Here is a 23,985-nt window from a genome sequence, read left to right as displayed (position 1 = left end):
ACCATGGCCTGGGCTTAGCATTTTGTCCAAACATTTTGTTCACAGTTTAGCTCTCCCAGACAAACCTTGGGCCAAATACTGTAGAACAAACATTGGTTTTAGGGTGTGATTAGCCTGGAGAGAATTAAAACACAAACCTGGGTTTGGACAACATGCTAAATCAAGCCATTCTTAGTTCAACGCAGCACAGCAGAACAACCAGTGAGAAATAAAGCAACCACAATCTCCTCTCCTGGAGCCTACATGCTTGCTTGTGCTCTGCTGCAGTTTGGCTTGGCATAATGTGTGAACCAGGCCACTGTGTCCAATCTTCTCCATCCTCTGCTGAACTGCTATGTAATTGTGTGTTTTAAGCAGCTAGGTGATTCATAATTCAACAAGTTGCATTTCTCTGATGTGAGAATATATATAATTGAATAGTTTTATATCCGCCCCCCCCCCAAAAAAAAATAGGCTACTGGGAGAGCATTTCAGGGACATAGTTATCACAACAGATTTAATAAAGGTTAGCAAGTCAAGTATTTAATTTCTGCAGGCAGCACATTCAGTTAACAGCACTGATGTGGAAAAACTCAGCATACAAGTTTGCTTGCATCCACGCAATATTGTAAGACACACAGATTGAAAGTTTGCAATGTACTGCATGTGTTCAGTGAGTTTTATGCACACCAATGTCATCATTAGGTAAATGTACAACCATTCAGAAGAATATAATATTAATTAAAAGTATCCTGCTGAGCTGTTCCCTGACTTCTTAAGCAGAAATGCTTTATGGTGTACTGCAGTTTGGGTAAGGGAACTGATGTCCTTTCCATCCTTGTACCAAGATGTACAAAACAGAAATACCTCCCTCGGAACAGAAGGCAGGATAGGATTTAGTGTGCATTTTGAAGTATATGCTAGACACACTCTTGAGGGCTCATCTGATCAGTAATAGCACATACTTCGGTTTTGTCCGAGGGCTTGTTCTCACTCTGTGGTGGCCACAGGGAAAATCCTCAATAAATGCCCAAGGTCTGATCAGGTCAGCCTATGGTGAGGCAGCTGGGCACAGAATTCAGTCTGGGTTGATCCATGCTGGATTGGGCTGCTAAGTACTCTTAAATAAATGAAACTTGGCACAAAACAAAGCTTTTTCATACAAGCACCCTGTGCTAGAGTTGCGTGAGAGTAAGGCCTCAAAAATCCATGCAACATTAATAGATTTTAGATATGGCCCTATATCAAACCCAACTTAGGTGTATTAAATGTTGACAAAGTGCCGATTCTGTGGTTGATTTCAATCCTATCCTTGTGAAGTGGCTTCTTGCCTTGAGCTCTTAAGCCTGAGATAAATAAACTTCAGATCTACTGTGCTGAGTGTATCTGTGGCTATGTTTTTAAATGCTCAAAACTTATCGAGGTAGCCGTATGTTTATATGTGTCTACCTCTGTGTTGAAAATGTAACAGTACCAGTAGAAACGTTGCTCCTAAGTTAACTGTGCTTCATATTCCCAAGATTGCACTTACAAGAAAGAGCTGTATTTTATAGCACCAATTTGACATTAGCTATTCAGCAACCAAATAGCTGGCTGTTCCAATTTGGGACCATATTTCACCATTGCTTTAATGAGAGTATCTTCCATCTGAAGAAAGCATTATTTATGCTGATGGAATTTCAAACAGGTAAATCTCCCAAGTTTTCCATTTTAGAAAATGAGTTGCATCCCAGTAAGAGACAAAGACATCAGCAACATACAGGTTAAAAGAAATAAAAAGAAGCAATTAAGAGACACCAAACAGCTACACATTGCTTGCCTGAAACCAATTAAGCCAAAGCAGAGAGCACATTGAGACACAGCAATCCCCCTGGGATGCAGCGCTATCCTTTGGAACACATGAACAAGAAAACACATACAGTGGAGCCAAACAAACCCTACAAAAAATTCATACAGCAGCACCAGCAGCAAGGAGCACCTCAGAGCATCAAAAAACTGAGCCTGGGGTATCCAGATCTTGAAATCCCCCAACAAATGTGTACACGTAGCTGGGGAAATGGTTCAGGGGTTAAATATGCTTTAAAATTGGGTGTTTGGGAGCTGGGGATGTAATTCCTGGTCTACCAGTCAGGTGGGATAAAGCAAAAAAATTTTTTAAAAAAAACAAATTGCCTTGTTATATAGCCACTCACATAGTCGCCTATGATGAGTAAAATAGCTTGCAGGTAACAAGGGAGTGAAGCTTTTGAAAAGTTTTCCCCATCCCCACAAGTTAGGCCGTTATGCGGAAGGCTGCAGCACAGCCTTGTTGGATAAATTTAAAAGAAGCATGGCGATCTTTTTGGCTGGATAAGGGATAGACATCTGCAACACAACACAGGACATGTAGGCTACAGCAATCTCTTTGCTCACCCAGCAGTGAGAACACTTAGTGTAAAGAGCAGCCACAAGCATAAAACAACACCCATGTGCATGACGAAAAGTGCCAGGTTACTGTGCACATCTTTCATGACTATTGATGTCACTGGGATCCTTTCTCTAGGCCAACAGGCTAGCCTTCCCTCACCCATGGGTAGGCCTCTACTTATAGTGGGCAGAGTTTTAAAACCGTTTGGCCTTTGACACTGGGAGATTTCTAAACTTTTGACACAAAAAGAAGACGTGAAGCCCTTGGTTTTGCTGTCCGCACCCCAGCTCCTACCTATTCGAGTATTGGCAAATACATCGGCTAGTGACCCACTGGTCCCTTTGCCTTCTCCATGGGATAGTGTAGAAGATGCTGATGAAGATGTGGATGACCCCTGAATAGATCGGTTGATCCATGACTCAGCATTCTGTAAGCTCTGATGCAATGCAGCAGATAGAGCAGCCTGGCGCCTGAGCGACCCTTCATCTTCGGATGCAGAAGACGTGTCTGTGGGGGATCAGAAAAGGGAAGCACACCGCACTTAACATGCTCTCTTTGCAACCGAGGAAACACTGGCAAAGGCTCCGTACCACCCAATGCAGAGTGTGTTCAAACGTGGGCCAGCGTGGAGGGGAAGCTGGTAGCAAGCCCCCCACTCCCTGCCCCAGTGTGGGCCAGCTTCTTCCTTACTACAAAGGAAAAAGCTGGTACAAATATTCCAAACCCAGTCAAACATTTAACCGCCCACCCATCCTTAAAGGTAAATGCATGCCCTTGTAGGTCACAACCCTGCTCTTTGCATGCTATGGAACCTGGCTGCAGTTTTCCCCGACGGCCAACAATTCTGAAATGGAAAACATCAGACTCAGCCCATCTCCATGGAGAGTTTTGGGAATAGGTGTTCTGGGAAATTGCCTGTGTTCTGCGATTACTGGCTTGCAGGAGGACACAGATGAAAGAGAACTTCTTTACAATGCCCAAGGCTGTATACAGGGAAGAATTCCTTTGTCACTGTTTTTTCCATACAGAGAAATCAGCATCAGTAGAACAGACTCTTGGTTACAACAGGGGACTCTAAATAATTACAAACAAAGAGTGAGGGAAACAGATCTTCAGCTATCCATACAGTGCCACTGATGTAAAAGATTTTTTCTCTGTTTGTGCATCTATTTGCATGTGTAAACTCACATTTGTTTGCAAACACCATAGCACCTGCCTGTCGATATCCTGAAAATGTAGGCTGTCTATAACTGCAGTTTGCAATAACAAGGTGCAATTGGTTAGGGAATACCAAATCATGAATTTGTCAAATCTTGATAATATGAAAGGTAGAGAAAGACTATACAAATATTAATTCAGAGATCTGCAGATAATGTATGGGTTTCAGCATATCATGGACTTCTAGGAGATGGCACAACTGAATTCATCTGACCCATCAGATGGAATACCAGACATGTAGAGCTTTAAAACAGAATGTGGCCTACAAGCCATATCAATATGATCCTGGAGCCCTCCTGACACAGATGGGAAGCAACTGTTCAGTCAGCCTCAAATGTCTTATAGTGATGCTGAAGACAGTTTCGGGGGGGGGGGGATCTCTCTCACCCACAGGATTATGAATTCATTTGCACATATGGGGCAAATCTGCTTCCTTGTTCCCAAACAACAGGAAATGTGTTTGAATACACATATATTTAACTATAAATGATCCTGTATACCTGAAGGAGCGTCTCCGCCCCCATTGTTCAGCCCGGACACTGAGATCCAGCGCCGAGGGCCTTCTGGCGGTTCCCTCATTGCGAGAAGTGAGGTTACAGGGAACCAGACAGAGGGCCTTCTCGGTAGTGGCACCCACCCTGTGGAACACCCTCCCTTCAGATATGAAGGAAATAAGCAGCTATCCTATCTTTAAAAGACATCTGAAGGCAGCCCTGTTTAGGGAAATTTTTAATATTTAATGCTGTATTGTTTTTAACACTTGATTGGAAGCGGTCCAGAGTGGCTGGGGAAGCTCAGCCAGATTGGGTGGGGTATAAATAATACATTATTATTATTATTATTATTATTATTATTATTATTATTATTATCCTCAGGGGCCCTTCCAACTCTACAATTCTATGATTCCAAGAAATGCAGCCAGTTGAAAAATGTAAAAACCAGAGAAGCAAATGTCAGGAAAAGTGAGGTATAGAGGAGTTCAAAGGGGCAAGCTGTGACTTCTTGGTCACTGAGCATGAAATACAATACTTTTCTTCGTCCTCTATAAGCTTTGGGGAGAAATGTGAATGTAGGACATTTTGTTGAACATGCAATTTGCAAAAAAGAATTTCCTATGTATGAACCTATGAAGTTGCCTAATAGTCAGACTACTGATGCATCAAGCCCAGCCTTCCTCATCTTGGTACCTTCAGGATGTTGTTCGGCTACAACTCTCATCAGCCCCAACCAGCATGGCAAATGGACAGCAATTATGGAAGTGGCAGTCCAGGACAACTGCATGTCCCCATATGGGGAAGGCTGATCTAGCCCAGTGTTGTCTACTCTGAATGGCAGTGCCTATCCAGAGTCACAGGCAGAAAAGGGTATCTCCCTTCTGCTGCTACATAATAATAATAATAATAATAATAATAATAATAATAATAATAATAATTTATTTATTCCCCAGCCACTCTGGGCGGCTTCCAACAGAACACTAAAATACAACAACCCATTAAACATTAAAAGCTTCCCTAAACAGGGCTGCCTTCAGATGTCTTCTAAAGGTTTGGTAGTTATTTTTCTCTTTGACATCTGGTGGGAGGGCGTTCCACAGGGTGGGTACCACTACCGAGAAGGCCCTCTGCATGATTCCCTGTAACTTGGCTTCTCGCAGCGAGAGAACCGCCAGAAGGCCCTCGGCACTGGATCTCAGTGTCCAGGCAGAACGATGGAGGTGGAGATGCTCCTTCAGGTATCGTTTTATCTGAAGGTGCGGAGGACTGAATGTGGCACCTTCTGCATAAAAATAGTTTACTCTGCCCCAGAATTACAGCCCCTTCCAATACAAATAGTAAAGCCTAGCAAATGAATGTCCAGAATGTGCTGAATGTCAATATACACGTGTTAATACTGACAATCCCAGATAATTTTGAAAAGGTCTGAAAATTCAAGAGAAACCAGGAGATTCGCTAAACACGGTTGCCAGCATACTCATTTGAACATCCACATACAGTAAATTTCAAACATTTATTGAAACATTTATTGCAACACAAGTAATTGCCATGGCAAGATAACCAAGCAAGAACCTGAGTAAAGCGACCAGCTGCATCACAAGACAAGAGCACAGTCCTAATATCCCAAAATTGTGTATTGAGAGTCCCAAAGCAGCAACATATTCACACTGCCATGTGTAGTAAGCCCAGCTAGCCTAAATTACTTGTCAAAGAGGTACAAACTCCCTGAGTGCAGCAGCAAACTGAACAATACACCATATAGTAGGGACTTTTGCACCTGTAGAAGAGACAGATTAACTGAAAGCACATTTGTCATACTGTCTGTACTGCAGCTCTGACCAGATACTGAAGTCTAATGAAATTTAATACCAACAGAGTTGTTGGGGTTTTTTTAAAAAAAGGGTTTGATTAAGATGCAATAGACAAGATTTCCTGCCTGTAACCAGTGCCAACATACTTCAATTAACCAAATTGTTTTCAATTATGTTGGTTTAGGTTTGCAGCCTAAATGTTGTACAGTGATTTAAGACCTGGCCTTAGAAGGGCTGCTATCAAGAATAAGGTCTCCATTTCCTTGCGATCTGTGACTCACAGATATTGTTGGTACAGGAAACTATGCTGCACTAGCACTGGTCTTGCCAAGAAGAGGCGACTTTTAGACCTAGTTCCTTCCCTGAAGACTGTTCCTCTTTGTAAATAGTGCATGGAAAGGACTCTTGTCTTGCTTCTTTAACAACTGTAGAGGAAATGTGCACAAATCTAGAAGCGCCGACCAACAAGTGGCTGAGAATACTTTGGGTGCACCTAATAGCGCAATGCAACTAATAAACTTTCCAAGTTATCCCCCCCCCCCATGAAGTGAGAGGTGGTTTCCTTGAACGGTTGACCTCCAGCTGGTAAGCTCAGAATTCTTGACAGCAGCCCTTCTTATGCATGTAAAATTCATGGCAGGCAGGAAGTGGTAGTGAAGAGAGGGAAACAAAGCTTTGTTTTGTTTTTTGATGGGCAAATGGACCCTGGGAAGGCCACAGGAAGGGTACTGCAGAGTTGGCTCAATTGATGTTAAGTTCAGAAGTTGAGAAGAGAGCTGAACTGTGCCAGCCTCTCCACCAGGGAGATCAGGGCATCCTACACTGGGGTGGGGAAACCCATTTAACCTTAGAACACCACCGTGGAGTAACATTGCAATTGAATTCATGTCTACTCATAACTACATCCTATTGAATTCAATGGGGCTCACTTCCAGGTAAGTAGGATTAGTATTCTAGCCTAAGTTAAAAGACGATTGACCCAAGAGTATCCAGTAAGCAGGGACAAAAGGCTCCCTCCCCATCTACTCCAGCATATAGAAATTGCATGCAGAAGATTTAATCTAATTCAGTCTAATCATGGGGAATGCACTTATTTTTTACCACATTCCAAAACAATCTCTGCGCATGAAATCAAGTGGCTGGCGGGACACAAGTAAAAAAAGCTTTGTGCTTTCATTTGACATCTTGACTGGCAACCAATAGATATTTTCCAGTCACGTGACTCAATAGATTTGCCTAAGCCAGCACTCAAATAATAAAAAAATGGTGCCTAAATGGAACACCACAATTAATACAGCCATCAAAAATAAATGCTGAATATTTTTACCATGCAAAAGCAAAGCGATAGACTTTAAGCTTCAAGGCTGGCAAAAGCCTTTGCAAAGTTAATTCTATATGCATCTTTTGCAGGATTATATAACCCAGCTACTAAAAAAAGAGGCCATATAAATAATTAAAACTTGAAACAGGCAGTGCTGGAGAAGGAACTCAGGGCTGGCAAAGATAATGTGTTGCTGGGCATAAAAGTGCACCTCCCTTTTTAAAAAAAACACAAAATTGCTGTCGAGCTAGTCAAGAACAAAGTGATAAACTATTAGGAAAATACTTGATTCACTAAAAGCATCCTGTGTTAAATTTGGCTTTTAATAGACTCTGGAGAATTCAAATCACTGGGTGGGAAACATTCCATGTCTGCCCAGCATTCCTAGAGCTGAATGGAAAACGCGGAGTGGTTATTGTAGGGACTATTGCTATATGATAATCAGGTATGGAAAATATCCGCACCCACTGAACTGATATCTAACATCTTTTAAAGTGTCACATCCTAGGCTTGCCTATAACTTGGAGTCAGCTACATGATTCAGCATCAAAGTTGTTTTTTAAACTCCTTGCTGTATCATTTCACTAAAGCTTATGTAGGTTGCTTTAAAAAGCATGTCTTGTTATATCATTTCACTAAAGCTTATGTAGGTTGCTTTAAAAAGCATGTCTTGTTATATCATTTCACTAAAGCTTATGTAGGTTGCTTTAAAAAGCATGTCTTGTTATATCATTTCACTAAAGCTTATAGGTTGCTTTAAAAAGCATGTCTTGTTATATCATTTCACTAAAGCTTATAGGTTGCTTTAAAAAGCACGTCTTGTTTAACTTTGACAAAGTTTTAAAATGTAGGTTGAATAGCATGCAACCTGTACTCAAAGGAGATACCGTAGAACCTCAGCTTACGTTACCCTTGGGTAACATAAACTTCGGGTTGTGAAAGCTGCAAACCTGGAAGTATTTTTCCGTGTTTCGCTGCTCACGCATGTGCAGAAGCACTCTACTGCGCCACACGCATGCGCAGAACAGGCACCTCCGGTTGTGGAAACCCTGGGATCCGAACGGAGCTCTGGAACGGATCCCGTCCACAACCGGAGGTACCACTGTATTCGCAAAACAGACAGATGATCTTTCTCCTGAGACACACACACAAAAGATCATTCCTGGCTTCATACCTCATGGATCACATCATAACTTAGTTTTCCTGGTTGGTTAACCAATACAGTATTAAGGCAGAGATCCCTGGTTCAGCTCTAATGGGGAACTCTGGTTTAATACAAGCCAGATTCTTTGCACTGAGACTGGCATTTGGCAAAGGAGGAAAGGATGAGACAGAGGAACAATCAGCTCCAACACTCACTCCCAGCTTTGTAGACCAGGAAGCTGGAAAATATCATCTAAATTGAGCATTCTCCACTGGGAAGCACACAGAACACAGAGAGCCTGCACCTTTATCCCGCAACCCTAAACATTCTCCAGAAAGAAGGGAGGAAGATACAGGCTGAAGCTATGGCAAACTCCATGAAAGCATCCAATCTTTCCTGACCCTAATCCTAAACTGGATTCATGGTTCAAATGGTAATTTTAATTTGCAATGCCTGGGTACGGTCTGAAGGTGATTACCAGGGAACCACCTGCATGCTGCCCTGCATTCTCTGATGGAAGGCGGACAGGATATATAAATGTAGGTAGATAAATAAAAAAACATATTTTAGCTCTCATAGGGCCCTTCAACATTATCTTAGCAGCATAGCAGCAGCTGCTGCATTGCCCACTCTGCTTGTGCCACTCTGGCAACACACTGCAACAGTTTCTATGCTGCTAAGACAACATCAGAAGGTTCCTTCAGCTGCAGAAGGAAATGTGTGTAAGGGCAAAAAAATAAAATAAAGCTTGCTGGGTAACAAATTGCGAGGAGAAATATAAGCAAATCTGTTTTATTTCATTTAAACTCTTATTAACTAAAATGTTTCAAAAGGCCAACTCAATTTCTACCCCCATGTGGACTTCGGGATAATATTTTAGAATAGGAACAGGAGGTCCACCAAATGTACTCTCTACATTTGCAATAAATGGATGCCTTGGTTAAGATGAAACTAGAAGATAAAAATTAACTGCAGCCCTCTGGTTCATGATACACTTCCAGACCAGTCTATAAAGTTCCAAGACACCCCTGCTGCACATGTGTCCGGTTCAATTTTGCCCCACACCGGTCCATTCTGGGAGAATAGCAATGGGTGTTGAGAGGGTCTATAATTTTTTCCAGCTTTTCCTGCAAGGGGAACACATTACATTTAAAGCATCTGGTCTGGCAAAGGTCAAAAGAAATACCCATGAATACATTCTGCTTCAGTCTTCTAAGAAGAGAAGAAGAAGAAGAGTTTGGATTTGATATCCCGCCTTTCACCCCCTTTAAGGAGTCTCAAAGCGGCTAACATTCTCCTTTCCCTTCCTCCCCCACAACAAACACTCTGTGAGGTGAGTGAGGCTGAGAGACTTCAAAGAAGTGTGACTGGCCCAAGGTCACCCAGCAGCTGCATGTGGAGGAGCGGAGACGCGAACCCGGTTCCCCAGATTACGACACTACTGCTCTTAACCACTACACCACACTGGCTAAGGTCCTGAGCCCAGGAAATTCTACCCCTGAACCATCATATGAGCATTCATGTGCTCAGCCTCGAAATTACCCTCAATCACCTGATTTAGACGCAACAGAAAACCATGCTTTCCTACTACGAAATAATGATCTAAAGCAAGCCCCAGGTTTGGATGCTCCCCACACCCATGCCTACAAGAAAAAGAAGCTTTTGCTTATAAACTAACTACAGTTCCCTGTGGCATCTGAACTCAGAAACTGTTTTAAGCAGAGGTTAGATGCTCAACTATCAATAATGTTGTAACTAGATTTCCTGTCTTGGCACGAGTTTGGACAAGGTGACCTTTGAGGTTCTTTTCTAGGGTTCCATCTGATGCTGTAGACCAGCCCTTGACCACCTGGTGCCTGGCAGATGTTTGGACTACAACTCCCAGGTGCTGGTTGAGCTGATGGGAGCTGTAGTCCAAAACATAGGAAGGGTACCAAGTTGGTAATGGCTGCTAAGGAGTATTGCCCAATGGAAGCTCATCCCACAGTGAACCATTCATTTGTAAAGCGAAGCTCCATGCTTTGTGCTGCAAATAGGTTTGTGTTGTGTACACTACTGTTATGTCAGTGTTTTTTGCAGCAAACAAATACACTATAGATGATACACAGATACACACGGATCTATGCATGTGCCTGGAAAACTTTATTGAGCCAGGTTATCTAGATACATACACAGTGGTACCTCGGGTTAAGTACTTAATTCGTTCCAGAGGTCTGTTCTTAACCTAAAACTGTTCTTAACCTGAAGCACCACTTTAGCTAATGGGGCCTCCGGCTGCTGCCGTGCCGCCGGAGCACGATTTCTGTTCTCATCCTGAAGCAAAGTTCTTAACCCGAGGTACTATTTCTGGGTTAGCGGAATCTGTAATCTGAAGCGTATGTAACCTGAAGTGTATGTGACCCAAGGTACCACTGTGCAATGGTGTTTTAATGTGTGTGTGCACATGCAAAAACTAAAGGTAGTCATCTTGACCCATAAAAAAGATTAGAGAATTCATATTTAGACAATGCCTTTATTTAGGCCACCCATGATATGTACATATATGTGTGATGTGCATATCATGCATGTGCTGCAGGGTACTTTATGGTATGCTGGCAGCAAATATATTAGCATAAAACATGGAGCTGCCCTGAGATCACAGAGCAACTTGGTTTCTCTTCCCTGTGAATTCAGGCTGAACAAGTCTCTTGTTTTGGCTCCAAGGAAGTGATATCCTCCATTAAACCTGTCATGTGCTGTGGGTTATGGTTATGCCTTTAAATGTTCAATGTCTTTAAAAACCACTACAAGCCCTACTGGGAGTGGTTAATGAACCTTAATGCTGTCTTTTTCTTCGGATCAAATGCAGAAGACTGCACACATGGGGAGGGGGTTTGTAGCATTTAGCCCAGTATGAGGGCTCCCAAGTTCCTCGTGGGTGACCTAATTGTGTAGAAATTCAGATTCTTTTCAGAGGACTTGAATTACTGCCATCTCATTTCTCAGTGTGAGCCTGAATTCATTCCCTAATGTCATGAGGTTATATTACTTCAGCATCTCTATTTGTAGGGGTCCTTTGTGTGCTTAGATATTACTCAGTCATGTGGACCAGCATATCAGCAAACAGCCACATGTACAACAAGGATTAAAATCCTGAGGATATTTCTCCTTCGCCCCCCTGTGTGTGAGTTTGTAGTCAAGCCTACATTGTGCTTTTGACTGAGTAAAGTTGGCTGCAGCAGAAGCATTAAAAGGCCAAGGTGGTAGTGATTTCTAAAGGTGACATCTGAGCTCATGAAACTAGTTTCTTTAAACCAGGATTCGTGAATCTGAGGTGCATTCAGATGATGTTGCATTAGTTCCAACCAGCAGTGCCAATGGCCGGGGTGGTAGCTGTAGTCTATCAGTGTCTGGAGGACTACAAGTTCCCAATTACCTGCTTAAACTATGGTTAGTGAGAACAAGCCAGGATCAAACAGTGGTTTCAGATGTTAGTTTATTCTCACTAGAGATTAAGAATCTCACGCTCCGAAGTGGATTCAGATTTTGGAAGAGCCTACCCACACTTACAACCTATCCAATGTTATGATGCTGCTGGGGGGGTAGGGGGTGCACTAACAGAAAGTTCAACTAAACTTATACATGGCTTCTTATTTATGGAGTGGGAGCTCCATTGCCCAAATGCAGCTTAAAGCTCATGAGCCAAGCAATTATGTCTCCACCACTTTGATCACCATTAATCAGCTATCCTGAGTAGTGCTGTCAAGGCTGATCAAAGCCATAAGGAGATTCATTTTTCCCAGGGCTGCTGTCTGTCCCCACTGACACTTAACAGCTGGTTGGCACCATGAACCCCAAATTCCTGTTAATCAAACACCCAGAAGACTGACAGAAATGAGTGTCCCCAAATCACTGGCACATTAATGAGAATTATTATGCTGAATAAACTGCTCAGTTCTAATATCGCAAGTTTACAATAAGGGGAGCAGTAATTGCTCCTGTGAATAGACTCTGTTGACTATACAGTATACGAATTTTTTTCAAATGCATAATCAGGGCCCATAAAATCGTGCAGCTTTCGCTGAATTCCACTAGAATGGGAGCATCTGAATGCCATCTTTGTACATTTACTAGCTCATTAGTCATAACGGCGTGTTCAAAAGCAATTAACTTGACCCCGCAGTGGCTCTAGAACTTGGGTTCAAGAAATGTCAAATAGGGAAGAGTTTAGCTTATGTGCTGCCATCTAGCTCTGCTCAAAAGAAGGAAATGCAGACCAACCTGCCACATCAACCAAGGAAGCCATCTTGCAACCAGGCCAGAGAGAATCTGATGATACTCCTCATGGTAAACTCTCTGGAGGGGCCACATGGCAAAAAGGTGTGTGGGCCAAAGCTAAAACAGGGTGAGGCCATAGAAAGAAAGAAAGCCCTTTCCAAGACTAAACTAGAAGTTTAGAGGGCAACCTAAATTAACTCCCTAAATTAACTTGAAGGGCAATCCTAATTAGCGTGGGGTTTCCATTTATTTATTTTTATGATCAAAATGAATTGAAAACAAATTGACAACAAATGAAACTCAAACTGAAAATTAACTTGTAGATAATTCAAACTCCAACACCACCCAATGTTTACATTTTTTTTTACTACATCCTAGGTCAGGAATTCCGCTCTGGCGGGAAGGTAAACGGTGTTTCCGTGCGCTGCTCTAGTTCGCCAGAAGCAGCTTAGTCATGCTGGCCACATGACCCAGAAGCTGTACGCCAGCTCCCCAGTCAGCCACGATTGGACCTAGTGGTCAGGGGTCCCTTTACCTTTTAGGTCAGGAATTAGTAAGATGTGTAAGATGTTCACTTTGGCCACAGATAGTCCTGAAGACTTTTAAAGTTGGTTAGTGATTTGGAGCTGCGGAAAGGATGTGGGGAGATCACTACTTCCAATTTGGTCCCAAGGCTGGCCATGTTCATATGTTAATTTCTGATCCTCTCAAATGATTTCCATGTGCGCCTATAAAAATTCCCAGAAGCACACTGAGCTCTTCTGCTAAACTCTGTGTAGTCCCCTTACCCTCGCAAGCCCACCTATGCTGCTATCCTCACTGCTACATCTGACTTTTCTTAGAACAGCACAACTACTGCTGGTAAATATAGCAGGGGGCTGGGGGTCAAGATATGGGCCCCACCCCGACAATAAAGCAACTTATATCGTAAAAAGGCTGAACAGCTTTGCCACCGTGTCACTACAATGCTGATCCCCCCCCCCCCATTTGAATGAGAAGAGTGTAACACACAGACATTACAGGACTGTTGGCATGAGCCTAAGCACACTAAGTGTGTAAACCTGTTTTTACACAGCCCTTCACTTCACTCACAGCGCAGCCTGAGAAAAGGAAATGTGTACTCATTAATGTTTGATAGCAAAACCACCGGGATCTGTAGCAAAGCCATCTGATCTCTTTTATTGGAGATCTCAGTAAATAAGGACCACCTCAGGCCGCTCTATGAACAGGAAACGCGTGCCAACCACACGGTAAGTGGTTGTGGTTAACGTTTAAAAGCCTGCCTGGAAGCCCTGCCCTACCATATGAAAGCCCCGTAGCCTAATCCAGTATAATCTGATGAGACAGCAGTGAGAAAAATCAACTCTGCACACACTCAGGAGCACTCCATTCTTCACTATTTCTTCTTAAGTAGTAGGACTCAGCCCCCCAAACGCTGAAAACAATTGCTGCACTTGAACTGATTAATTGTAAAGTATTTTAATTCTCATTACCCATTTGCAAGCTTCAGATCCTTTGTATGTCTGTCCCCACTGACAGTTAACAGCTGGTTGGCACCATGAACCCCAAATTCCTGTTAATCAAACACCCAGAAGACTGACAGAAATGAGTGTCCCCAAATCACTGGCACATTAATGAGAATTATTATGCTGAATAAGCTTATGCTGAATAAGCTGCTCAGTTCTAATATTGCAAGTTTACAATAAGGGGAGCATGGAGCATTGTATGTATGGATTAAGACAAAAACACAAAGATTTTTCATTTCAGAGACTTATGAAGGATAAACAGCTTTCACCTCTTACCAAAACAAACACCAACCATAAGTGTGAGGACATAAAGAGAGAAAAATGGAATTCTTTAACCGCGGCTCAAGTGTGAAAGAAGAGCCAACTGAAACGCTATTGCAAATTTAAGATTCCAATCAGGAATTCAAGCAGATACGGGTAGATCTCTAACCTGGAGGGGTGCAGGCATCAGCTGGAGACTGTACAAATGTGGACCGTCTTTTTGTTGGCATGGGCAGGGCCATCTTCTGTTCCTTGTGTTTTGCCAATGCAGCTTGCACTGCCTCCGTATGGATGTCTGAGGATGGGGGTGGAAATCAGTGAGTACATCAGAAATCTGCATGGTAGAAGACGACGTCAAAGCCACCTATTGGGCTATCCTTCTGTAGCTGTGTAAGAAATGCCGGGCATCCAGCCACTTGGGCAAGGTTAGGTGTAATGGAACTGGGCATACTTACAAATCCCACAAAATTGGCCAAAGCTGCATCTCTCTCTCTCTCTCTCTCTCTCTCTCTCTCTCTCTCTCTCTCTCTCTCTCTCTCATATACACACACTGCTACACACCTATTATAACTTGCTTTCTGCTTACTTCATAAGTGTTGCTAGAAAAATGAAACCTGTGCCATTAATGAAAATAGTGCAACTCGTACAGCACATTGGCGACAAATATTCACACAGTTGTTCGGAAATAATTTTACACCATTTATCAAATATGTGAGAAAGAGACAATTACTTACAAAGTGCCATGAAAACTTACAAACTACCTAAAATAAAGCGATTTTATTAATAAATATCAGATTTTAAAAATAAATATCAGATTTTATGCGGTTCTTACAAATTCTTGACTCCCCAAAACTTATTTTTTTGGGGGGAAGATGATTCCCCCAAAAAAGCTCAACAACTTTGTCCAGATTTTCACTTTGGGGAATATGGCAACCCTATAATATAATGAATAGATACAATACATTTTCAAAGGTTCAATTAACATTCTCTCTCCCCCCCCCCCAAGTGTTTATTTGCAAACCAGAACTGCAGAAAAGAGGAGATTGATTAAAACCAAAAGAGCACAGTCCAAATATGGGACATGAAATCCCAACTGATTACCAATTAAAAAATTTCTGCCATCATTCATCCTCACCCATGTCAAGGTCTAGGAAACTTGACTGAGCCATGCCCAAACATTCTAGGGAGTGAGGACCACTTCTAAACAGGGTGCCTGCTAAAAGTGAAACTAACCGTGAACACCCCTATATGAGACATGCACATAAAATGCCGCAAGTGCAAAGTTTCTTTAAATTCAGAACCCTGAACATCTGGGGTTGTTTTCTAACCATATTACAGGGGAACAGCACCAGTACTGCCAGTTGTGGATAAATTACTTTACTACAAAGGTCCTTCAGTGGGGATATCATTGGGGAAAGTTTATGTTTTTATAGCTGCCTCTTTTTAAATCCAACTCATGCTAGACAATCAGCTTTCTCTGTACTACAGAGATATAAGAGCCCCAGAATATGGTTCAACATAGGATCCGTATCCTTTGATTCAGTGAAAACCCCCAACTTAAACTGCATAGCAAAACACGCACCCACGGGACATGCCAATACAGATTTGAGTTCCTCTTCTGTTACCAGTCTTAAAGTCTCTCTCTCTGTGTGTGTGTGTGTGTGTGTGTGTGTGTGTGTGTGTGTGTGGTAGAGTTTTGGAACCCTAAACAAAAGCATGGCAACTTTGCTGTTGGGAAGAAGAGGAGGAAAGTTCACCAATTTGCACAAAGCTAAAACAGCAAGTATGGCTGACGAGTCACATAGCCCATAGACCCCAAATCATATCCCGTGCAAATTGTTGGGCTCTATCCACACACCCACATATAGCTACAGCTGTATGAATGTCTGGAAGATTTCCTCCTAAAACCTGTTAGTCAATTCTGCCCTCAATAGAATTTTTCCTAACAGCAGTTGAACATATCTGATGCTTTGGTCTCAAAGGCCTGGTACAGCTTTGTGAGTTCAGCAGCAGCAGCAGCAGCAGCCTGCTCATGTTTGAACACTGTGCTCCAGAAGGGCCATTTCAGCAAGCTGACAGGGACCAGGGGGATTAGCCTGAAGGAGATTAGGCAAAAAGAAAAAGAGTTCATGCTGTAAATGCCAACTACTGAACATGACTCATCTGGACAGGCACAGTAGTTCAATGCTACAGATGAAACAAACGCCACATGATTCATATACTTCAGGAACGACTTCTTTTTCAGGAGCACAACAAGAGGGAACAAATGGTGGTGGGAAGGTTATTTTATCAAGAAAGGCAGGAAAACACTTGTATGCTGAGAGGATTTAGCTGAGCAGGGCTGAAAATGAATTTCCTGATTGGCTGGTGACTTTGGAGTGGTGGTGCACAAATTGGACAAAGGCAGAAAAGCAAATTATGATTCAGGACTCAGAGTTTAACAATGTTAAACTCCACAAGGGTGGAGCAAGGACGTCATCAAAAGCTACCTGCAAGGCACAGAATTGCAGATAACGCAAGCAAGCTGAGGAACATAATACTAAAGCTAAGAAAAGCTAAGACTCTTGCGAGTCCCACGAACTGCAAGAAGATCAAACCTCTCCATTCTTAAGGAAATCAGCCCTGAGTGCTCACTGGAAGGACAGATCATGAAGCTGAGGCTCCAATACTTTGGCCACCTCATGAGAAGAGAAGACTCCCTGGAAAAGACCCTGATGTTGGGAAAGATGGAGGGCACAAGGAGAAGGGGACGACAGAGGACGAGATGGTTGGACAGTGTTCTCGAAGCTACCAGCATGAGTTTGACCAAGCTGCAGGAGGCAGTGGAAGACAGGAGTGCCTGGCGTGCTCTGGTCCATGGGGTCATAAAGAGTCGGACACGACTAAACGACTAAAAAACAAAGAAAATCATTCCTAATTTTTAATAATGCTCACTAGTCAGACATGAGCCCCGAAGAGCCAGTGTGGAGTAGTGGCTAGAGCGTTGGACTAGGACCTAAGAGATTGGGGTTCAAATCCAAAGCTCGCTGGGTGACCTTGCACCAGTCACTGCCTGTCAGCCTGACCTACCTCACAGGGTTGTTGTGCAGATTAAATCAGATGGGGGAGGGGAGACCACCTATGCCACCTTGAGCTCTTTGGAGGAAAAGGTGGGGTAAATGCAATCAATACATAAATGATCAGAATTTGGGCACTTCTCCCTGCCACCCAATACCCTCTCACTTGTTGATCCAGCCAATACATGAGATCATCTGAATCCAGAGCTGTGCTAGTGGTGGTGGTTTTAAGTACTGCTATGCAGGATCCTCTGCAGCACCTCCAAAATATAGACAGGAGGGGTTTGTGACCTGCAAGCAAGTAGAAAATTCAAAGTGGTACCGCATCTTCTCCCTCTGTCTTATCTAGCACTAAGTAGTAGAAATTTGGACATCAATGAGCCTAAAATCCTAGTTGCAAGATCTTGGCAAGATCTAATACCTGCTGGGGTCTGGAGACTCATGGTAGCTGCAGATGCTCACAAGAAGCAGACAGAAGTCTGATTATTTCTCTCATCACTAGGTGGGTGCATGTATCCTCCATACCAAGATGCACGTCTGCAAGGAGCAACACATAACTTGCCACAGAGGATGGATGAATCTCCTCACTCCGCTCTCTCACAAGGGCTGGAAACAGCAGACAGAGGTGCTGAGAGACCCACTTTATGTGAACGTCTCAAGTTGCCTTCAGTGGGCAGAGATGATATGTTGCACATGGAAACATTTTGGATTGCACTGCATCTTGCAGGTTTCTGTCTGATGGAGTGAACCTTGGTATTTGGTAGGAGATTGTCCCGAGATCTTGGAAACAAAGGATGCACATGTCATACAGTGAAACAGAGTTTGAGGTGTGATAACTGATTCCAAAATGTGAAGAGACATACAGTGGTACCTCTGGTTACGTACTTAATTCGTTCTGGAGGTCCGTTCTTAACCTGAAACTGTTCTTAACCTGAAGCATCACTTTAGCTAGTGGGGCCTCCCGCTGCTGCCACATGATTTCTGTTCTCATCCTGAAGCAAAGTTCTTAACCTGAGGTACTATTTCTGGGTTAGCGGAGTCTGTAACCTAAAGCATATGTAACCTGAAGCATATGTAACCCGAGGTACCACTGTGTGTGTGTGTGTGTCTGTCTGTCTGTCTGTCTGTCTATATAAAAGACAGCATAAATAAAATTCTCATTTTATCCTCACAACCCTGTGAGATAGCTTGTGGTAAGATATAGTGAGTTGCATGGCTGCAGGGGGATTTTAACACGGGTAAACATATCTTCAGAAACCTGAAATGCTGTCACATGGAGGATGGAGCAAGCTGGTTTTCTCCTGCTCTGGACGCTAGGGCCCAAATTGATGGATTCAAGTTACCAGAAGGGAGATTCTGATGGAACATCAGGAAGAATTTCCTGACAGTAAGAGATGTTTGATAGTGGAACAGACTTCCATGGGAGGTGACAGGCTCCTTGGAGGTTTTTAAACAGAGGTTGGATGGCCATCTTTCATGTATGATCTAGTTGAGATTCCTGCATTGGAGGGGGTTGGACTAGATGACCCTCGGGGTACCCTTAAACTCTACAATTCTATTATTCCATTCCCATATCCGAATCCAACATGCTAGACACTGGCCTCTGGTAGTGAATGCTCTACTTAAGGATGTATTTTTAGAAAAGCATTTTAAAAGACTGAAAAAGAAGTGTGACATGAAAGGCCTTTTCTCCCTTAAAATCTAAGACTCTGGTAAAGGCAGCTTGAAGGCTTGCCTCTGCAACCATGCTTGAAGTGGACAACAGAGCAGAACTCAAATCCCAGCCAGAAGAAAGATGCAGCAAATTCTACAGGAAGGATTTGGAATGAAAATGCTAAACTCATAGCCCCAATGTATAAATCCTGGAGCTGCACTGAACTAAGTTTTACTTAGAGTAAACTCATATGAAATCAACAAAGCTAAGTTAGTGATCTCCAAAAATTTTCATGGGTCTACTCTGAGGATGACTACCATTGGCTACAATCTCCCGATTTGATTTTTTTAAAAAAAGGTAAAAAACAACCCCTCAATGTTTCTCAGATGAATTTGTAGTAGCCTTACCAGATCGATAGCGTTCATCTCTAGCTCCCCCAGATCGTGCCCGATGATACTTGGATGAAGACGGTGCTGCTGCTGGAGTGGGTGTCTGATTTCGGGGTTCCTTTTGCAGACCTGGGTCAACCCCTGGGGAAATATAACCAAAAAAATACTACTTTATGAAAGAGTCAAAGAAAATAAATGGCTTCTTCTGACCAGCATTAAGGATCTGTATTGCCCAGTAACGATATAGGAACTTTTGCACGCAAATGAGAAATTGACAACTGGCAGAATTTTTTCCAGCAAAATCTTACACAATTGCATCAAGTTGTGGGATTTCCTTTACTGAGACTTTGAAGAAGGCAAAAAGGTAAAGGTAAATGACCCCTGGATGGTTAAGTCCTATCGAATGCGACTATGGGGTTGCAGTGCTCATCTTGCTTTCAGGCCAAGGGAGCCGGCGTTTGTCCACAGACAGCTTTCCAGGTCACATGGACAGCATGACTAAACCGCTTCTGGTGCAACGGGACATTGTGACGGAAGCCAGAGCGCACAGAAACGCTGCTTACCTTCCCGCCACAGCGGTACCTATTTATCTACTTGATCTGGTGTGCTTTCAAACTGCTAGGTTGGCAGGAGCTGGGACAGAGCAACGGGAACTCACCCCGTCTCAGGGATTCAAACCTTTTAAGAACAGGCTACATGACCATCCACAAAAGATTCTTTGAATATTACAGCATAGGTAGAAAAAATCCCAGGAGTTTTGAATGCCTATATCCATACATATGTTATAGTGCTGTCTAAGCTTTGAAATATTCAACCAAGGGTCAACTTGCTAACTTAAAAATTAGTTGCCAACAGCAAGGAACACGCAACAGCATTCAGCCCTGGTCTAGAATAGCAAACAGCATCCAGCTCATGATGTTAATTTATCTGGTCCTTACACAGTACTTGTAGAGCAGGCATAGGGGCCACAAGGTTTTAAGCAGAGGGAAGGATGAAGTGAGGGCAGAAATTGGAGCATGTGCTGACCAGATGCCTGCACATTTAAGCAACATTTGGAGAGTCTTAACTCCCACCCCAATTACACTGCCTATGAAGGAACTAATAATTAAGTCATTATGCTTTTATCAGGAACACGAACAGCAACTGACAGAGTGCAGTGCAGATGACGCACAACTAGGCACAAGTCTTTAGCGTTCTGCAGGCTGAAACATAGGCAAAAAAATGCATTCTCCTAGCAGGGCAGATAACAACATCTCCCAGCTGAGCAGGTAAGTGGCAGTTTATACCTCCTCTAGGAACAGCAAGGCTATCTCAGCTGCATTTCCCAGCCCTAGAAATCTACGAGGAGCAACCTGAATAACCTTGCGATGTTTTCCCCCAACACAACAGTCGTAGTTGCATATCATAGAATCATAGAGTTGGAATGGACCACAAGGGCCATCGAGTCCAACCCCCTGCCAAGCAGGAAACACCATCAGAGCACTCCTGACATATGGTTGTCAAGCCTCTGCTTAAAGACCTCCAAAGAAGGAGACTCCACCACACTCCTTGGCAGCAAATTCCACTGTCGAACAGCTCTTACTGTCAGGAAGTTCTTCCTAATGTTTAGGTGGAATCTTCTTTCTTGTAGTTTGGATCCATTGCTCCGTGTCCGCTTCTCTGGAGCAGCAGAAAACAACCTTTCTCCCTCCTCTATGTGACATCCTTTTATATATTTGAACATGGCTATCATATCACCCCTTAACCTCCTCTTCTCCAGGCTAAACATGCCCAGCTCCCTTAGCCGTTCCTCATAAGGCATCGTTTCCAGGCCTTTGACCATTTTGGTTGCCCTCCTCTGGACACGTTCCAGTTTGTCAGTGTCCTTCTTGAACTTCTTGAATATGCTTCCCCCTTCCTTATTCTTTAGGGAAAGGAGAGTGTCAGAAGCCATCCGAGTTGGGGCAGAATGAGGAGGTTGGGGGAAAATATTTGCAGCTAGGTTCAGTTTATTCTTGTGTGCACATTTATCAGCAAATGTATGCATGTAGACTCATGAACCCAGAAGGATGAGTGCAGTGGGAAAAAAGCATTGGGGGAGGAAAATATTACCCATGCAACTTGTTACTTCTAACCTTCCAAGCGTGAGCCAAATAAGAAACTGATCAGAGTATGTCAATCTAATTCCTGATATTTCATATCCTCCAACATTTCTCCGATGAAAATAGGGACGTCCCATTCCATAAGGATAATGTTACTATTTATACCCCACACACATCTTACTGGGTTGCCCCAGCTACTCTGGGCAGCTTCCAACATATATAAAAACATGTAAAACATTTTTTTTAATAAAAACCTTCCCTATACAGGTTTGCCTTCAGGCAGCTCGGGGGTCGGAAAACTCCATACCCTCCAACATTTCTTCAGTGAAAATAGGGACATCCTAAAGAAAAGTGGGACATTCCAAGATCAAATCAGAAACCAGGATGGCTTTTCTAAATCAGGGACGTCTCTGGAAAATAGGGACACTTGGAGAGTCAGATATTTTTCAACCAAAGCCCTGAAGTCTTATAGGGATAATAAAAGCATTCAAGCACAATAAAGCAAAATACAAAAAGTTTATAAACACGGTGGTATAGGCTTGTTTGGATGTGGGAAGGGAAATGTGTTCTTTTAAAAGTTGCTGACCTTTCTGAATGAACAACTGGAATCTGCTATTTTTACTAAGTAGGCCACAATAGAGAAATGGATTATTTCACAGAAGGCTACCTGACTTGGAAATCTGATATGCAGTACAATCATTTTTAAAAGATTGGCAGGAAGTGCTTGAAAAATAAGTTGTTTACAATTTGGGAGACAAGTGCCTTAGAGTGGAAGTGGAGGCATTCACTCGTCAGGATGAGTGATGTTATCCCCAGTTTAGCAATAAATTCATAGCTTAGATCAGCATTTTTCAATGTTTCCACCTTCCGCATTGATTTGCCTGTCAAGGAATTGCATTATGAAGAATTCTGTAGCAAGTTCTAGGGTTCTGCTCACACAAGATACTGGCTGTGCTTCATGGTCAGAGTTGGACCAATATCCTAACTCAGCAGTTCTCAAATGGTGGACCAGGGGACATCTATGGCTGGGTCTCCCTACCACAGCTTGCCCTATCTCTCCTCACTCACTCACCCACCCTGCCCCTGCTAAGCTCCAGTAATTATCAGTCCTCTCAAATAGGTCCTGGGAGTTGGAAATTTGAGAATTCCTGTATTAACACACACAACAAACAATCTCCTAAAGATGCACACATTACAGAAGAAAATTGGCAGGGAAAGGCAAACTTTGCCTGACACTGCAGATCCTCACATTAAGCAACTCTATATATAATGACTCCATGATCACTGCAGATGGTGACAGCAGCCACGAAATTAAAAGACGCCTGCTTCTTGGGAGAAAATCAATGACAAACCTAGACAGCATCTTAAAAAGCAGAGACATCACCTTGCCAACAAAGGTCCGTATACTTAAAGCTATGGTTTTCCCAGTAGTCATGTATGGAAGTGAGAGCTGGACCATAAAGAAGGCTGATCACCGAAGAATTGATGCTTTTGAATTATGGTGCTGGAGGAGACTCTTGAGAGTCCCATGGACTGCAAGAAGATCAAACCTTTCCATTCTGAAGGAAATCAGCCCTGAGTGCTCACTGGAAGGATAGATCCTGAAGCTGAGGCTCCAATACTTTGGCCACCTCGTGAGAAGAGAAGACTCCCTGGAAAAGACCCTGATGTTGGGAAAGATGGAGGGCACAAGGAGAAGGGGACGACAGAGGACGAGATGGTTGGATAGTGTTCTCGAAGCTACAAACATGAGTTTGACCAAGCTGCAGGAGGCAGTGGAAGACAGGAGTGCCTGGCGTGCTCTGGTCCATGGGGTCACAAAGAGTCGGACACGACTAAACGACTAAACAACAACAACAACAACATATACAAGGAACACAGTTTGAAGACCAATATAATGAGTTCAATATTCTCTGGTATGACTAAATTCTTTATTGCTTGGGGTCAGGTTTGAAAAATCCAACTGCCTGGGTCACGTAAGTATCTGAAATTCAGTGCTGACTCCTAAAACATAACTTGCTGGCATCAATATAAAATTGATCACATACATAACAAGTCATAGTTTCACAACTGAGGAAAATAGCTGCAAACCACAAGATTCCCGACCCCCTTCAATGAACAGCCCCCGATGACAGTCTATCCAATGAAAACTAGGCTACATTTAGGAGAGTTTGCCATTTTTTAAAAAAATCATTAAATGTGTTTGGGCGGTTTTGGATGAAGAGGTGAACTGTCTCTGAAGAGAAAGTAAGCCTTTACCACTAATACATGGAATCAAACATTACAGAATTTCATAAATTTCTAATCTTTAAAACAGTCCCTGAAGAATGAAAGGAGCAGAAAGGGCGGGAGTGGGAATACTTAAAAAAAGCTGTGTGAAATAAAAT

At 42.9% G+C, this 23,985-nt stretch overlaps 1 protein-coding gene across 4 annotated transcripts in view; it reads right to left on the bottom strand.

Moving 5' to 3' along the window:
- DIP2B (disco interacting protein 2 homolog B) overlaps nucleotides 1–23,985 on the bottom strand; it is a 184,910-nt gene that overhangs the window by 52,609 nt on the left and 108,316 nt on the right. For 3 of the 4 annotated variants that reach the window (XM_028710881.2, XM_077923934.1, XM_077923933.1), the window contains 3 exons: nucleotides 19,536–19,658; nucleotides 14,588–14,713; nucleotides 2,681–2,893 (listed from right to left, as the gene is read on the bottom strand). In XM_028710881.2, the coding sequence (XP_028566714.1) occupies nucleotides 2,681–2,893; nucleotides 14,588–14,713; nucleotides 19,536–19,658 (462 nt within the window). The remainder of the gene's footprint in view (nucleotides 1–2,680; nucleotides 2,894–14,587; nucleotides 14,714–19,535; nucleotides 19,659–23,985) is intronic. The other variant, XM_077923935.1, reaches the window with a different exon arrangement.

This window comes from Podarcis muralis, chromosome 2 (assembly GCF_964188315.1).
Source record: "Podarcis muralis chromosome 2, rPodMur119.hap1.1, whole genome shotgun sequence".
In the NCBI taxonomy this organism is placed as follows: domain Eukaryota; kingdom Metazoa; phylum Chordata; class Lepidosauria; order Squamata; family Lacertidae; genus Podarcis; species Podarcis muralis.
The sequence above is the reverse complement of the archived record's forward strand: the minus strand, read 5'-3'. Positions and strand labels throughout refer to the sequence as shown.